Source organism: Pelophylax lessonae (assembly GCF_965119305.1).
Source record: "Pelophylax lessonae genome assembly, chromosome: 12".
NCBI lineage: Eukaryota > Metazoa > Chordata > Amphibia > Anura > Ranidae > Pelophylax > Pelophylax lessonae.
This window is the reverse complement of record NC_138779.1, coordinates 18,342,883-18,361,692: the sequence shown is the minus strand read 5'-3', so window position 1 is coordinate 18,361,692 and position 18,810 is coordinate 18,342,883. Positions and strand designations below refer to the sequence as shown.

At 42.7% G+C, this 18,810-nt stretch overlaps 1 protein-coding gene across 5 annotated transcripts in view; it reads left to right on the top strand.

Moving 5' to 3' along the window:
- The window catches only part of TP73 (tumor protein p73), a gene marked incomplete at its 5' end in the record, with an annotated part of 321,522 nt that extends 306,866 nt beyond the window's left edge, over nucleotides 1-14,656 (top strand). For all 5 annotated transcript variants that reach the window (XM_082273310.1, XM_082273309.1, XM_082273308.1 and 2 more), the window contains one exon: nucleotides 13,603-14,656. In XM_082273310.1, the coding sequence (XP_082129436.1) occupies nucleotides 13,603-13,923 (321 nt within the window). In that variant the 3' untranslated portion in view covers nucleotides 13,924-14,656. The remainder of the gene's footprint in view (nucleotides 1-13,602) is intronic.
- Nucleotides 14,657-18,810: the final 4,154 nt, after the last annotated feature.

Sequence of the window (18,810 nt, the reverse complement as noted above, 5' to 3'; positions counted from 1 at the left end):
ATAATAAGTCTGTAATTCTTTCCCCCAACTCAAACATTATGGCTCCTCCTCCACACACATTACCTAACTCCTCTCCTCCATTAATGGAACTTGAGGCCATGATGTTGGGCCCAGTCCCATTTAGATAGTATGGTTTTTATACCCTCTATGGATCTATTTGGAATTTACATACTCGATATGTCCCTCCCATCGAGTATTCCTATATATATTTTTTATATATTTTTATATATTTTTATATATATATATTTTAATTTTTATCCTCATTTTAATTTTTAATTTTTAAATTTAATGTGTTCACAATAAAAGTTTAACATTTTACAATCTCTCTATAAAAAAAGCGGATCACCCACGCGGCTCATCTCTCAGCACTCTTAAGGCACGTTTTTCACTAAACACTGTCACTTTATGTTTATGAGATGTATGCATTAATATGTGGGGACCGCTGTATAAGGAAGTTCACGTGATGTAAACAAATACACCTGGTATCCGGTATTTGCGGACCATTATATCCAAAGATACCAAGATGGCCGCCGGTATGACTCGCGTGAGGGTACCAAGATGGCGGAGGTACACATAATGGTCGCTAGGATACGCAGGCCGATATAAGCTCCGGGAGTACGTGGCCTAGTACCGCCCCAGATGACGTCGCAGTGACGAAACGCGTAGAGCGGCAAAGCAGCGTCAACGTCACTTCCGGTTAGGTGGCTCCGGCCGGTGGAACGCGGAAGTACCGCGCGGCCGAACACTGGAGACACACCAAACAAGCTGACGGTGAACTTCCTAACAGTGAGTCGATGCTATTTTTTCCCTCAATAATGTACTATACTACGCAATGGAAGCTCTCTTGGTCTTTTGTATACTGACTCCATAGATGCAAGCGCAACTGTATGCACGGAACAACCAGCTCTCACAGGCATCAGGAGAAGGGAGACACAGTATATTAGAGTGAGAAGGGAGAGGACTTTTTGGTAAGTGCTTTACCCACGGTATTAGCACTTCTCACTCCTAACACGCGCCACAGGCGTTTTTTCTCTCTCACTTTACACTGCATAGTGTTCTGTAATATTCACCACGGATGTCAGTTTCCTCTTTCAAAGGAGGCCACAATAAAGTATCTATTGATCACCTATATTGCACATAGCACTTTTTTTGCACTGGTCACTATATGATTGTTTACATAAGAAATGTCTGACCTCTTGATTGCCAACAAGGGTTTTGCCACCAAGTACTAATTCATGTCAAAAACTTCACTTTACTTACTTCACTCATTAAAATGCAAATCTATTTATAACTTTCATGAAACGCATTTTTCTGGATATTTTTGTTATTCTGTCTCTCACTGGTAAATTAAACCGACCATTAAAAAAATTATAGACTGATCGTTTCTTTGTCAGTGGGCAAACGTACAAAATCAGCCGGGGAATCACATAGTTTTTCCCCTCACTGTATCTGTTGATCTTGCCAGAAATGCAGTGTCCTTGTGTTGAAAAGAAAGCACAGATATTCTAATCAATTTTGTTGAATCCCTTTAATGCCAATGTAACGTGTATATATATATATATATATATATATATATATATATATATATATATATATATGTGCAGCCCCACTGCACTGGGCTTTTTTCCGTGGGGCTGCATACCTCCCTTTGTGCTAGGAGCACGCTCCCAGCACAGAGACTGGGGGTGTCACTGAGAGCCCCAGGTCCTGTATGAACAAATGGGTTCAGACACTCCCAATTCCATGTCACCTGATCGCTGCGATAGCCTCTGATTGGCTACCACAGTGATGCCCACCCCTGTGTTTCTCTCTATGAATGGAGAGGAAGGATACATTGTATCTCTCTCCTTGCAGAGAAAAAAAAAAATACATAAAAAAAAATGTAGACAAAGGTTTGATATAGGTCAAAGGTCAGGGGTCAGTATATTTTAGGCAGGATTTTTTTTTCTTTTTTTTAATTAATATCTGTGTTTTAGGTAGGACAAAAAAAAAAACAGCAAAATGTGCACTATTGTTTCTGGGCAGTACTACGGGTACAAATAACATACACCTATGTGGTATCGCTGTGATCATCAGGAGCTGGAGAATTTATTTTTGGGGTTGTTCTTTGGTGGTAAGTTACGGTACTAAGAAGAAATTTACAGCTACATTAAAAAAAAGTTTTTTTTTTTTTTACTTTTTTACCAGTTTACTGTTAATTAAAAAATAAAAAAAAATCAGAAGATATCCATTACTATTTACCACCAAATAAAAACCCAATTTGTCCTGAAAAAAAAAAAAAAAAAACATGGTATAATCAACCTGGATGCACTAAGTAGTTGTGATGATTGTACTGTTTTACGAACATGTGTCAAAGTTGCAAAACTGTGCTTAGGCATTTGCATTTGATTTGACCTTTAGGTGTTAAGGGGTTAAACTACTGATCCTGTCACTTGTAGTAATAGAGATGAACAAAAACAGACATATGTTTGAAGTTCAGTCTAGGTGACAACCATGGCTCCTTCCATAGATACAGTGGAGTGAGTGTAGCCACCCAGGGACAGGAAGTGTGCCATTTGCAAGATATCCAGTTGGAAATAAAGAGGAAAAAAGCCTGAAAAAAAATTTAGCCACCACCTTCAAGTACTGGTAAGCTGTAATACATTACATTTTCTTACGTTTAGATAGGCTTTAAAGCTAAATAGAAACATTATAGGTGTTGTGAAAATTAACCCTTCGAAAGTATTTTTTTTTCCACCTTTATTCCTTGCATGCCGCCCACCGAGTCACCGCCACGGCACTCACATTCCCTTCTGGTTTTAGTGCTGTAGGGGTGACTCAGTGGGGGGGAAGCCAGGGAGGCATGACCGGCTGCTACACAGGAAGCAGCCCAGCTCAGACTTTGTGCTGGAGCTTTCTTTATGGGAAAAAGAAAATACATAAAAGCTTTTATTTTTACAGCTCCAGCAATGCTTTTATTTCACTTTGAGGCCCGTTTCACACTTGTGCGACTTGTTCTGCCATTTGGCACTGCAAAGTCGCATGACAAGTTGTACTCCATGATTACCCTTCATATCCGTACGACTTCAAGTTGCAACTTCAAAGTAGTCCCCCTGCTCTACTTCGGGCTGATTTTAATGCGTTTTGAGGTCCAAAGACATAGGCATTGCTTCAAGTCCAGCCTAAATCGCGGTAATATTGCGTGACTTTTAGGTCACATAAGTGTGAAAGGGGCCTTATGCGACCTATAAGTCACGCAATTTTGACTGGACTTGAAGCAATGCCTATGTCTTTGGACCTCAAAACGCATTAAAATCAGCCCAAAGTAGAGCAGGAATACACAATGTTAACAGGCGCTTGATCACATATTGAACCAAAAGTCCATAGAGTTAAAAGTCAATAAAGGCACAGGGGGAGAAAAAGTCCACCATGTAGGGCAGCCATCCAGAAACCAAAGCCAGGGGTTCCACAGGGCTAAAACAAAGACAAACAGAGGCACTTCTAAGTGTAGACTTTATGCAACAGGTTAAATGAATAAAATTATGCACTCACGTTAGTAAGCATATATTCATGCCCATAAAACAAGGTTCCAGTGTGGAGAAGTGTACATCATCTGGTCATGGACATCCGTCCTGCTGGAGCCGAAATCCTTTCGCCGTAGCCGGCTTGTACGGCAAGGTTAGAACCAGGAAATAGGCTCGGTGTATTTGCTTGACAGCGAGGCTGTGGATAGTCGAACCTGGATGATGTCATCTGCATGCGACGCGTTTCCGAGCGTGCTTGCTGCCTGGGGGAGGGCAGCCATGCTCCTTCTTCGCGGCAAGTATAAAGTCTACACTCAAAGTAGAGCAGGGACTACTTTGAAGTTGCAACTTGAAGTCGTACAGATATGAATGGTACAGATTGGAAATCATGGAGTACGACTTTGCAGTCCCAAATTGCAAGACAAGTCGCAAAAGTGTGAAAGGGGCCTAAAAAGGAAGTACAAATTGGGCTTTACCGTAAAAAAGTCTCTTAAAAAAAAAAAATCATATTGGTTTGTTACTGCATTTCGCCTTATTGAATAAACCTGGGCAGAAATTCAGTTTCTGGTATGCTGATAGTTACAGCATAGCCTTACATTCATGCTACATTTAGCAGACCTGTACATTAAATTGCATCTCCAGGTACAGCATTTTCAACTTTTTTTTTTTAAAACCTCTTAATATTTATAAATCCTTCCTTTAAATCCAATAATAAAATACGTAGCAGTTACAAAGCCTCTGTGAGCTGGTGCCGGACAGTAGAGCAGGAGCTACACCATTTCTGGCTACCCGCTCAACTGAAAACCACAACGCACCGACCGAGTGCATTACCAACATAACCTTTTTTTATTGAAAGGTACAAAGTTATCTACTTAAAAACTCTTAGAAAGCATAGGCATATACAACGATGCCAACAAGACCACCTCAAGATCCGCAGTCCTCAGCCAGTGGTGTAGGAAGCCCTCGTAGCATCCGAAGGCTAACATGTTTTGAGGGTTGAGGTCTCTTCAGTCGAGCCAAACTGCTGAACTGGAACATTGTCTATGATCAAGGCCAGTTCCAAGGTTGTGCCTCGGCCTCCCTTACTCTGCCGTGCCATTAACAAAGCCCAGGGAGGATGCGGTGGCAATGGCACAGCAGAGTATGGGGGGGGGGGGGGGAGGCACAACCCTGGAACTGCTGTCAACCATACACACCATCTGGATTCAGTAGGGAGTTGGAAGTGTGGCTGGTGCTGTACTGTCTGGCACTAGCTCACTTGGGTTTTGTAACTGCTAGGTAAATAAAATATAAACAAATAAATTAAATAAAATTGGATTTAAAGCATGGGTGTCCAACCTGCGGCCCTCCAGCTGTTGCAGAACTACAAGCCCCATCATGCCTCTGCCATTGGGAGCCATGTTTGCAACTGTAAGCCTTGAAACGCCTCATGGGACTTGAAGTTCTGCAACAGCTGGGGGGCAGCAGGCTGGACACCCATGAAAAGGGTGGTTTTTAAAATAGCATAAAATTATTAGAATGTTAAAAATGCTGTGCCTAGAGTTTGATTTGACCATCTTTATCATAAATCTGATATAAAGCCCACGTGAGAAACTTTGTCTCTTTGCCTTCAAGGTGTGCCACAAGGCACAAATTACCTGGCTTTTGTTTAAGGGGGTGTAAGTATTAATTGGAACATCTAAAAACCCTTCCCATTGGTAGAGAACATCTGACAAATGCCATGGTACTGAATATTGTTCCCTACTAGATGGTCAGTTCCTCCACAAAGGCCATGTTTGTGACATCCTCCTTCACTGAATATGGCTATGTCCAGTTTTTAGTTCCACTTCAATTTATTATTATTATTATACAGGATTTATATAGCGCCAACGGTTTGCGCAGCGCTTTACAATGTGAGGGAAGACAATACAGTTACAATAAAATTCAATACAGGAGGAATTAGAGGGCCCTGCTCATTAGAGCAGGGGTCCTCAAACTATGGCCCTCCAGTTGTTCAGGAACTACAATTCCCATCATGCCTAGTCACGTCTGTGAATGTCAGAGTTTTACAATGCCTCATGGGATGTGTAGTTCCGTAACAGCTGGAGGGGCGTAGTTTGAGGATCCCTGCATTAGAGCTTACAATCTAGAAGGGGGGGGGGGGGGTCAAGTGAAACAAAAGGCAATAACTGTGGGGGATGAGCTGATGGAGAAAATGGAGGTATATTTGTTAGGTGTGGGTAGGATAGGCTTCTCTGAAGAGGAGAGTTTTCAGGGATCATCTAAAAGCGAATAGAGAAAGGAGATGATTGGGGTAAGGAGTTCCATAGGATTGGAGAGGCTCTGGAAAAGTCCTGGAGGCGAGTATAGGAAGAGGTGACAAGAGAGCTAGAGAGCAGGAGGTTTTTGAGTTGGCGATTAGGTTGGTATTTTGAGACTAGGTTAGTGATGTAGAATCAACATTCTGAAATTCCATCACAGGACCATCATTTCATCCATCGCCACAAGACTTCCAGACCCTTGAGAACAATATTAATGACTATTTTAGGAGCTAAAAAAATGTTAAAACAATTAGTATAAGTGGAAAGAGGTTCAAAACAGGCAGATTGTGGAAGTGCGAAGGAATCTTTCTATCAGAACTGAAAATTCCAGAATGGCCATTCAGCCAAGTGAGCTGCTGAAGGTTTACAACCCTCTCAATAGAAGGCAAAAACACCTGCCAAGATTTTATCTTTAATCAATCAGTCTGTGGTACACGGACACCCGGTGAGCTGAGAGAGGACACTGCATGTCACCGCTCAGTTCCTCAGCAATAAAAGAGATGTATAGCCAAAGCTTTTTTTTTGGCCATTCTTGTTTGGTGGATGACAGAAGTCCATTTACTATTGGACTACTCTGACCCAGAGTGTGCTTACAGAGGGATATATCCCACTCTCAGCTGAGGAGGCAGAGACATTCTCTAAGCTCTGGAAGGATCCTGGCAATATTGTCAGGATTGATTCCGGTGACTGGCTGAGAGTCGGAGATGGCTGTGACCCCCCAGTTTGGCACTTAAGTGAACGCTGGAATTGCAGAGCGGAGAGCGGTGACTGCTTGGAGCAGACCAAGAACTGAACATTCAGCAGACACATGATTGCTCAATTATCGGTCTTTGAGCTGACATGGCAGGTGACAGAATCCATTTACTATTGGATTCCTTTGACCCAGGGGGCCATAGCCCACTCTCAGCTTACAAGGCAGAGACACTCAAAGCTCTGGAAGGATCCTGGCAATATTGTGGGGATCCATTCGGCTGACTGCTTGGGAGTCTGAGCTAGCCGTGCCCCCCATAGGCCCCAAGCCTGGCGCTCCAGTGAGCACTGGAATTGCAGAGTGGAGAGCGGTGACTTAAAAGTCTCTGCTTGGAGCAGACTAAGAACTGAACGTTCAGCAGTAAGAAAAAAATGTGACTCTTCTCAGCAGAGCTGAAGAAAAGAGGTCCGTTTTCCTAGGACACTAGCAATAAACCAGGGCATGCTGGGTAGAGGAGGGGTTATCCTTGGTTGGCTTACACTTTTTTTTTTGTTTGTCAGTGTCCAATCCTCCTGCACAGTATATCACACAATAACATTTCCCAACATTTCACATCTTATTTCTTCTTTTCTTTTTTCTTCAGGAGATCACACGACATTTATCAATTAATTGAAAATCAATCTCTATTTAAAAGCTAACATTGTGTGGAAAGAATTTCTTGCCATCTGTGTCCTACTAGAGAGGATCTCTAATTGTCCCATTGACCGTTGTCACCAGAACTGTAATCGAGGGGTAACTCTTCCAATAAAGGGCACCTGTCCTGGTGACAACTTTCTGGTTCAGTTTGGGGAGATTTTCTCTCTTCCTATTGGGTTACCAGGACAGGAAGTGAAGGAATCTGAGAAATCTACTCATTGGCGAAAGAAAGACTGGGGTTTTAACTGTTACCTATACTTTCCACCCCCCAAGAAAAAATTGTATTGGCTTTAGATATATTCTAAATTTCAGTTCAAAAACACGTGGTATTTTCATTTCAATACATTATTTGCTATTTTACCAATCCAAATATAATTTTAAATCACGAAGGATTTTTTTTGCCTTGATTTGCCGCCTGAGTGTTATGTCATCTATGTTTGTGGTGTTTCGTACATAACACTAATAATCCCACAAACTGAGATGCTACATAATAGCGCTAGCTTCTTTTTAGTGCTAGCCACATCTTTACTTTAAAGCATCCGCCATGGAGAGGAGGTAAAGGAGCCCTTCCAGGTGGAAATAAAATCCCACTTTATAGGGAATAGAGGTTTTTAACAGATAAATGTTAAAACAAGAACTCCTCAACAATATATCTATGCTGGGGAATGGGCTGTCATGGGATATAAAACTTCATGCAGCACTGGGAACTGACATTTTCTATAAGACCCTTAGTGCCCTCCATGGAACACCCCTGCCCCAAACCTGACAGCACCCCGTGGGATTACCCTTCCCCAAAACTGACGGCATGCCTTGGGACTCCCCTGCCCCAAAATGGAGGACACCCCCTGGAACTCCCCTGCCCCAAAACCGACAGCACCCCGTTGGGACTCCCCTGCCCCAAAATCGACAGCACCCCGTTGGACTCCCCTGCCCCAAAACTGACAGTACCCCAAAGGACTCCCCTGCCCCAAAACTGATGGCACCCCATGGGATTTCTCTTCCCCAAAACTGATGGCACCCCTCTTCCCCAAAACTGATGGGATTCCTCTTCCCCAAAACTGATGGGATTCCTCTTCCCCAAAACTGATGGGATTCCTCTTCCCCAAAACAGACAGCACCCTGTGGAATTCCCCTGCCCCAAAACAGACAGCACCCCATTGGACTCCCTTGCACCAAAACTGGCAACACCTCATGGGACCCCCCTGCCCCAAAACTGACAACACCCCAGGGGACACCCCTGCACCAAAACTGACAACACTCCATATGACATTCCTGGCCCTCCATTCTCATTGTTTCCCATCTACATTTCTGTACCACATACAGGAAACATTTTGATAGTATCGTTTTTGCCATCTCTGTGCAGCAGCATCATGCCAAGAGTTTTGTAGGCAAAATTCAAAACCTGTCAGGGGCCATTGCTGGCTCCTCCTTTTTGAAATACTAACTGCCTGGCTGTCATACTAACCCTCCGAGTCAGAACAAGGACTTCTGAATGCTTCCTCATTTTCCAAGAGATCAGAATAATAGCCAGGAAACTATCATTTTCTAAAGGAGATTAGCATGAATATTCATTGCTGACTTTATGTCTAAATGCTATGGGGCTGCCAACCTGATCTGGTATTACTACCTAGTAAGATGCTGATCCTGAACAAGCATGCAGCCAGTAAAGTCCTGTTCGTTGATATCAGACCAATATATACCAGCAACGTGTTGCGCTGTTACATCTATATAAATCAAGCAAACCTATATATGAAAAATAAACATATCTGTGAAAAGAAAATCCATTTGAAAAGAGTCCAGCAATGATTTATATGAATGCATTCACTTGTGAGATCCACCTTTTACATCTCCTTCACCAACCACAGTGTCTCCACCACCATATCAACAGGCTTACCATAGCCTAAGACCCCACATTAGAAGAGGTCAAGTAGCGCTTGCAATCTGACATCAGACCAGATGGTACAAAGTCCTTTACAGCAGGAAGGATGATGGACCCCATAGCAAAGCATCAGATAATATGGAGATCCATCTTAAACATAAAAAGTAGAGGAGGCGGCCACATAGTGTAGTAAATTCCTAAACCACTTTATTAAAAAGCCAGTTCTTTATTTACAAAAGCAGAGACAGAAGAACACAGAATACAACCCCACAATTGCCACTCAACCGAGCCTATCTAGAGATGTCACTGCTGGACCCCCACCTTGACGCGTTTCATTCCACAGAATGTCCTTGGAGGGTTGCCAATACTGAAAAGGGCCAAAGCTAAAATTGTCCTACCTGCATGATGAGGCAGCATTAGAGATGTCTCTTTAGAAGCCAATGACCCAGAATTCTCTGGCCCTTTACCTCCTCTCCCATTTTCATTGGACTTCCATATTTATAGCCTATAAAACAAACATGGACACACCAGGAGTTCATTGGTTTTTCTAAAGATCTGAGAGACAAATCTTCTGTTACTTGGAAATGTTGATGTAATAAGACTTGCTGATAATAAAAACAGGTTTACTCCATTAGAGCGAAGAGATTGCTGAAATTTGATTGGTTGCTGTGGATTGCTATAGGCCTTGGCAAATAAGCCTTAAAAGTGAAATTATACACACAGAGGGCTGTTATAGGAACATTTTTATATTTATAGTATAGCAGTGTCATGTTATCCTTTTTTCATTGTTTTATCAAATACTTGAGTAAAAAACTGCAAATTATCACATTTTTTTTTGTCTTCTGTCCTGATAATTAATGTCATGCGTCTTCATGAGCTAACGTGTCATGGCATCTACTCCAAGCATGCTTGTACCCTATGCTAGTGTTTTGTTGTGCATGAGCAAGAAATTGCATGGATAAAGAAACTATGAAAATATTTAGAGAATAAAGGAGACCAAGGACCTGGTAGAACTGAAGGTTCTTGCTTATCTAGGTCATGGCATATCTGGTCGTAGTTGGTCACATTTAAAGGATAAGTTCACCTTTCATAACACGTTACACCCATTCAGGGTGTAACATGTTATGAAAGGACAGGCCCCCGCTCCGCCCCCAATCCCCCATTTTGACAGCTAGTGGGGGATCTTCTCCCCCTGCCCGGCCGTGTCATTCGCAGTATTCTGTGAATGGAAAAACTACAAGTTCCGACAGCCTTTACGGCTCAACTACCACTGCGTTGTTGAGCGCTTTGGTAGTTCATTTGCTCTTCCTGTCAGTAAGTATCTGCTTGCCCGTATGAGGTACGAGCAGACTGGTACATTAACAGGTCTGCATGGCACCAGCGGTCTGCTGATTGCGGGTGCAATACTTTACAGGATCCCAAAACAAAGAATAGTGAATGCACATTTTTTTACCTGCAAAAAAATGTACATTTATTATTTACTATTAAAAGGTGACCTTATCCTTTAACTGGGCTCGTTGAAACTATTTTGTAGCTTCTACGAAGCACTGCTCCAATCTGACGAGTGTCATGAAGATAGCTCACATTAAAGCTGAACTCCAGGTATGTTTTTTTTTTGCATAGTCACATTGGTCCAGCTTAGTGTTGAGTGTATGTATATTGCATACCTGGTTGATCCACAGGGGGTCACTTGCTTGGAACAGAACGTCTAGCATTCTGTAACTGGGGGAGGTGGAGATCATGATTCCACCTCGTACAATAGCAGAATTGCAGAATGCTTTGCATTCATGGAGAAAATGCAAAGTGTTCTCTAAAAAGTGCCCTTGCTGAGCAAAGGATCCCCTTGTGATTCCTATGCAACAGGGTAGGGCTGGGACAAGGGGTGGGCAGGAGCAGCAGATGCCCTGGGCACTATGGTATCATGTGAGGTGCACCACAAAGAGAAGTGGGTGGCAATTTGAGTTGGAAGGGGAGGTTTTGGGGGTGGCAGGGGGTAAGCATTTTTCGGGGGGGGGGAGGGAATTTGGGTGAGGGGGTGCTAACAGTGGTGATCTAGGGGGATTTGTGTTGGGAGGGGGGGTGGGGGGGGGGAAGATGTGTACTAGGAGCAGAGTTTTTAGGGGTAGAGGGGCACAGATATGTGCTGAGAGAGTGGAGGTTTCAGCAGGGGGTGGATTAATACTGGGGAGGAAGGGGATTTACGCTCAGGGGGTAAGCATGAAGATTAGTGCTCAGTGATTTTGTGGGGTGAATTTTGCTGAAACATACATCTAGGGGGGTGAATTTGGCATGTTCATCCTGGGCTCTAAATGACCTTATCCCAGCACTGAACTCAGCATGACATCCAGAAGACAGTGGGGATCACTGGGGTAGGGGTGACTACTGTGGTAATTCTCCAATTCTAAAGGGATCAGCCAGGTATTGAATATGCATGTCCGACTGGATCAATGCGCCTATACAAAAAAAAAAAAAAAACATACCCGAAATTCAGCTTTAATGTCCACACTGTAGCACAGACACCTTAATCCAGTCAACATTAAATGAGTCAGGCAGAGGTCTCGAAAAAATTCCATGGTGCCTGGATTAGTGTCTGTGCTACCTGTGAAGATATAATGCTGGGGTATGTTCCTGACACTCATCAGAAATGATTTGCTTGGAGAACGTACAAAAACGACTTCAACATTACAGAACAAGTCTGGTTAAATGTGACCAACTACTACTACCTAAGATACTGCACAGTGCAATACAATGGGCCCATAGAGACAGAAAGTGAGAGAGTCCAACAATTATAGATATGTAGAGGTGCAGAGTGTGACTATTGCACAGATATTAAGACACATAAACTGATGTATGGATATTAGAGAGGTAGATATGTATATATCTTGAAAGAAATATAAATTGTATTAGACGACTTACAGATTGCTGCATCTATTCTATTAGGAAGAAATTCATTCACTTCTTTTCCTTGAGAGTCAACAGTAATGTAAGATTATCCTTCCAAATGAATATAATTCCCATCAGTTTTCATAAGGACGGGCATCTCAGTTGGGAGGACTTCTCTTCACCTCTTTTCCTAGTGACCACTTGTAATGTTTGGATTTTACTTTGTCTCAGTGAACAATGGTCACTCCTGAGCAAGGATACAATAAAAACCTGATGGAGGACCTAGCCCTTCAGTACACTGTCCAGAATATTGCCTTTACATACACTTTAAGGGCTCGTTCATACCTTGTGTTGCATTAACATACAGTTAGGTCCATAAATATTGGGACATCGACACAATTCTAATCATTTTAGCTCTATACACCACCACAATGGATTTGAAATGAAACAAACAAGATGTGCTTTAACTGCAGACTTTCAGCTTTAATTTGAGGGTATTTACATCCAAATCAGGTGAACGGTGTAGGAATTACAACAGTTTGAATTACAGCCTGAAGTCTGGAACGCATAGACATCACCAGACGCTGGGTTTCATCCCTGGTGATGCTCTGCCAGGCCTCTACTGCAACTGTCTTCAGTTCCTGCTTGTTCTTGGGGCATTTTCCATTCAGTTTTGTCTTCAGCAAGTGAAATGCATGCTCAATCGGGAAAGGGAAATAAGTGGAATGTTATGCAATGGCCAAGTCAATCACCTGACCTGAATCCGATTGAGCATGCATTTCACTTGCTGAAGACAAAACTGAATGGAAAATGCCCCAAGAACAAGCAGGAACTGAAGACAGTTGCAGTAGAGGCCTGGCAGAGCATCACCAGGGATGAAACCCAGTGTCTGGTGATGTCTATGCGTTCCAGACTTCAGGCTGTAATTGACTGCAAAGGATTTGCAACCAAGTATTAAAAAGTGAAAGTTTGATTTATGATTGTTAATCTGTCCCATTACTTTTGGTCCCTTAAAAAGTGGGAGGCTTATATACAAACTGTTGTAATTCCTACACCGTTCACCTGATTTGGATGTAAATACCCTCAAATTAAAGCTGAAAGTCTGCAGTTTAAGTACATCTTGTTTGTTTCATTTCAAATCCATTGTGGTGGTGTATAGAGCCAAAAAGATTAGAATTGTGTCGTTGTCCCAATATTTATGGACCTGACTGTATGTGCATGCAACACATCATTGTGCATTAAGGGCAGCAAACCTTAACACAGGAAAATTCTGACTTTTTTTTTTTTTTTTAATAAAGCTCATGGCATATGTGTTGTGCTGTACTGCCCTCTACTTTAAGTGAACCGTGGTGCCATTCAGCGTAAATGCCACTGTGGTTCACTCATTAACAATTGCAGTAATGTGCACTAAAACGCTCAATGACACAGTAGAAACATTAGAGGAAGGGTCTTTTAGCGATAAAAAGCTGCTGTAGGGGGGATGGAAAGGCTAAAAGATGATTTGTCATTATGAGTATTACAGAGTTTATATATAGAGTATAAATGAGCTACAAAGCGCTCCATAGGAAGTGGTTCCTGCTAACTAAATTACTGTATAGAGTTCTCATAATATAGCAGTTCATGACTGTTATTCTTCCCTCTCTATGGCAGGATCTAGGAGCACTGAAGATTCCAGAACACTACAAAACCATGATCTGGCGTGGAATCCAAGAGTTGAACAAAGGTCACGACTATGGTGGCCAACAGCTAATTCGCTCAAGCAGTAACGCCTCCACAATTTCCATCGGCAGCTCCGGAGAGCTTCAGCGCCAACGTGTTATGGAGGCCGTACATTTCCGCGTGCGCCACACCATCACCATTCCCAACCGGAACAGTGCTGATGAATGGGCAGACTTTGGTTTCGATTTACCCGACTGTAAGGCACGCAAACACTCCATCAAAGAAGAGTTTGCTGAATCTGATATCAACTAAACACTCTGCTTGTTGAAAAATCAAGCCAACCCAAACAAAAATGATTGCCCTTCTTGGTGAACCCAAAACAAAATGGCGGAACTGCAGGCAGCCATATTTCAATCAGCTACCGGTCTGGTAGTGGCGGTGGGTGTTTGTACACAGCTAAGTGGTTTTCACCAAAGGCCAGTTTGCAAGGAACATCAAGTCAGTTGTTGCTAAAATTTTTGCAAACAAATTTCATGGATCTAGTCGAAACGGAGGTGCGATGCGGTTGGTACCCCATAACACAAAATAAACTTGTTTTATTTAAACTAAAATTAACACCCCTGAGTGGGTTGGGAGATCAGCCGGTCTGACACATAGGTTCATCTATGCCTAGGTCAGTCATTGGCTGGTACAGAAAACACTTTGACGGGACAAAAAAAACGTGAGAACCCGAAACGGTTCTAAGAAGTGTGCTGAACTGCCAAAAAAGTATTTTCTCCCTTATCCATGTCCTTTAGTAGTGCTTGTGACGTTAATGAGTTTTAAAACAAAACATGTTTTAAATAAAACATGATTTGGAGCTACAGAGCTGCACCAAGAATGGTGTATTAAAAAAAAAAAAAAAATTTTAAAAAGAAAAACCTCAGTCATTTAAGCTGCGTTTTAGGGGCACACCACCATTCATTTTTGACTGAGCCCTCTCTTATATATAGTTCTTGAATTCTAAGTGGTATAATAATAGTTTTTGTTTTTATTTATCTGTAATATAAAAATATTCAAGATCTCTCAGTGGATGTGATTAGGGGTCCTGTATTTGGCCTGCTGAGTCTGGCCGATCGGGGGTAAAGATGTCATTAAAACATCGGGGACTGGATTAGTCATCGGTCAAGTTGTCTATTTTACATGTGGATGTAATTTTTTTTCCTTCCTTGTACTTAAGCAAATGCTCCTTCTGTGTGTTCATATTTAAAGCTTTTTTTTATGAATTGGGAGAGAAGTACATTGTTGTCTTGTATTTGTTTAGTTGTAAATAGGTTTTTAAAAAAATTAATTGGCTTGGTTACTGTTATATTTTTAAATAGGTCCCCAATTCAAAGGAACAAGTGAACTCTGGCTAATACTATGGCGGATTATTTGATTTAAAACCCTTTATAAGGACTCTGTACACGACGTACAACAGGGGAGTTCTATGTAGTCATCAGTATAACGGAAAACAAAGAACGATTTTGTCAGATAAACTCTGCTAACATAATACTTTTTTTTTTTTTTTTGATAAAAACACATTCGTTTTGTCTATAGGTATGCATCCCATCTGCTGCAGGATGCTACTCCTGGGAAAAATCTTCCCCGCAGTGCCCCCTTCTGTAGCAGCTGTCTTCTGGCATTGTGAAAGAAACAGGAGTTGCTGCTACTGAGAAAAGTTGTGCCACTAGCCCACCCTCTTTACCATTTATTTTGCTAGCAGGACTGGGAGAGAGGGCAGACTAGTGTGATGCGCCAACTCCTATCCAATTTTCTCTTGTAGGCCGCTGCTTCTGAAAAATCTTCCCCGCAGTGCCCGCTTCTGTTGCAGCTGTCTTCTGGCATTGTGAAAGAAATAGCAGTCGCTGTTACTGAGAAAAGTTGTGCCACTCACCCACCATTTATTTTGCTAGCAGGACTGAGAGAGAGGGCAGACTAGTATCGCAAATTTTATCTTGAGGGCTGCTGCATCTGGGAAAAAACTTCCCTGCAGTGCCCCCTTCTGTAGTGGCTGTCTTCTTGCACTGTGAAGGTAACGGAAGTTGTGTCACTAGCCTGCCCTCTCTACAATTTACATTGCTGATAGGACTGGGAGAGAGGTCAGATTAGTAGTTCAACTTTTCTCTTGTAGGCTGCTGCTTCTGAAAAATCTTCCCCGCAGTACCCTATTCTGTTGCAGCTGTCTTCTGGCACTGTGAAAGAAACAGCAGTCGCTGCTACTGAGAAAAGTTGTGCCACTCACCCACCCTCTCTACCATTTATTTTGCTAACAGGACTAGGAGAGAGAGGGTAGACTAGTAATGCAACTTTTCTCTTGAGGGCTGCTGCATCTGGGAAAAAAACTTCCCTGCAGTGCCCCCTTCTGTAGTTGCTGTCTTCTTGCACTGTAAAAGTAACAGCAGTCGCTGCTACAGATAAAGTTGTACTACTAGCCCACCCTCGCTGTCATTTATATTGCTCATAGGACTGGGAGAGAGGGCAAACTTTGTGTTGTAGGCTGCTGCTTTTGAAAAACATCCCTGCAGTACCCCCTTCTGTAGTGGCTGTCCCCTGGCACTGTGAAAGTAACAGCAGTCGCTGCTACTTAGAAAAGTTGTACCACTAGCCCACCCTCGCTGTCATTTATATTGCTCATAGGACTGGGAAAAAGGGCAGACTAGTAGTGCAACTTTTCTCTTGTAGGCTGCTGCTTCTGAAAAAAACTTCCCTGCAGTGCCCTCTTCTGTAGCAGCTGTCTTCTGGCACTGTGAAGGTGACAACAGTCGCTGCTACTGAGAAAAGTTGTGCCACTAGCCTGCCCTCTCTACCATTTAAATTGCTCATAGGACTGGGAGAGAGGGCATGCTGGTAGTGCAACTTTTCTGTTACAGGCTGCTGCTTCCGAAAAATCTTACCTGCAGTGCCCCCTTCTGGCACTGTGAAGGTGACAACAGTCGCTGCTACTGAGAAAAGTTGTGCCATTTGCCCACCCCCTTCTGCCCTCTCTGCCATTTGAATTGCTCATATGACTGGTAGAAGGGGCAGATATGCAGTGCAACTTTTCTCTTGTAGGCTGCTACTTCTGGAAAAAAAATTCTGTGCAGAGCCTCCTTCATAGCTGCCAAATACTGCCCTGAGTGGCTGTGATGGGATACACATTACTCATAACTTGTGCATTTACAAATACAGTAATGATTTATAGAATAGCTGTTAATTGTGAGTTCGGTGTATATAAGTGGACATAAAGTCAAATATTATCACTCGAAAAAAAATATTAAGCTTCCATGCTCTATTCACACACTGGAATCTTTAGCACAGTGGTCTCCAAACTGCGGCCCTTTGCTTGCCTTTACCTGGCCCTTTGGGCACTATTTCTCCCACTGATATGAGACAATATTCTGCCAACTGACACCAACAATGGCATTTCTCCCACTGACACCAATAATGGGGCAAAATTGCTCCCTATGATACCAACAATGGAGCACTATTCCTCCCCCAAATGTAGCGATGTTTACTTCCACTAATGCCAGGAAAATTTGCACTACCGCCGGCCACAGTCCAGCCCTCCTAAAGTCTAAAGGTCAATCAACCGACACTTTGTGTAGAAAGTTTGGAGACCCCTTGCTTTGATCACCCTTTTCTGTAGTATGGTAAATCGTGTATCCCTCCAATGCCCCTTTAGTATAGGTCACATGGTCTCACCAAAGCAGAGGACTGTGGGAGATTGATGATAGGAGACCATTCAGGCTGAGGTGATGATTGGCCAGCTCTGCCTGGAACATTCCTACTCCCACTGCCAACTGGGCATTGGCGGGGTGCAGAAATTCCTGTAATGCAGAAATGGGTTAACTTTTCATATTTACATTATTCTGCATTACAATCAGGCCAGAGTTCCTTTTTTAGGTAGAACTAGACAACTAGACAACAATTTTTTTCCCATTTTTGGAGAGTAAGGGAAGGTTTAACCCCTGTTGGTTTATTTTTTGCTGTGTTCCATTCGGGAGAATTCCTATCACTTCCTGTCCGATAGCTAAAACAGGAAGTTAGAAGAAATTCCTACAAATTAAAGAAGATTCCTTAGAGACCCCCCAGGTCACCAGAACCAGTGTCTCCATTGGAAGATTTCCCCTCTATTACTTTTCTGGGAACAACCCAAAAGTTTGGGTTTACTTTTATGTTCAATGATAATGGTATACAGGACAAATAGAGAGGATGAAGCTCCTTAATGGGGGGGCACAGACAGTAATATAAACCTGACAGGGGTTCTAACCCATCTCCACTCTATCCAAAACGAAAGAAAAGGTTTTGCCTTCAGTTATACTTTAGGCCAACACATCTAAAATTAAATCATGGCTTCGGCCACACAGCTTTCCATTAAAATGATCAGATCCTTTTCATTAATTTAACAAGTGATAGTAAAATAATAGAAGCCTGCAAACAGCTGAAGCTCACCATCTACCATAGTAACGGTCTGCATATTTAATGTCACAAGGGCCTCCAGCCTGAAGGGAGGACTGTATGTGTTGCCCATAACAGCCAATGAGCTTCTCCATTACATACACGTAGAAAACACGAAATGGAGGCGCGATGGCAACAGTTCCTCCTTTAGATGCATCAGAACCGCGATGTTTTGTTATTATATCCTGTGGTTCATTGATGTTTGCTGGTGCCGAAATGCAGTGGGGGCTACAACTTTGTTGGTTTAAAGACCAAACTCCACCACAAAATGGTCAACATCCTTTCTAAAGCCCCGTACACACGCAACGATTATCGGCCGACCGATCGTCCGTCTTTTGTCCAGAGTGGTGTTTTGTTGGTTGGAATGTGCCTAGACTGCACACCAATTTTCTCGCCCAACAAAATTCTACTTCAGAAGTGATGTCATGTGTTGGTTTGCTTTCTTTATGTTTTTTCTTCTCTGAGCATGCCCAGACTTGCTCATCAGATTTTTGTCTGCCGAAATCTGTACTGACTGACGGAAAATCGGCCGTTATGTTGACAGCCAACAAAAATTTTATAGCCTGCACACCAGATTTTTTTCGGCCGAAAAGTCGGAGTCGGTTGTCGGAAGCATCATACTAACAAGCCGAAAATCGGCAGATTGGACGTTGGCCGAAAATTCCCTGCCAATTTTCGACGCGTGTGTACGAGGCTTAAAGCTCCAGCAAACCACAAAGCTCAGAACTGCAGGTGTAACAA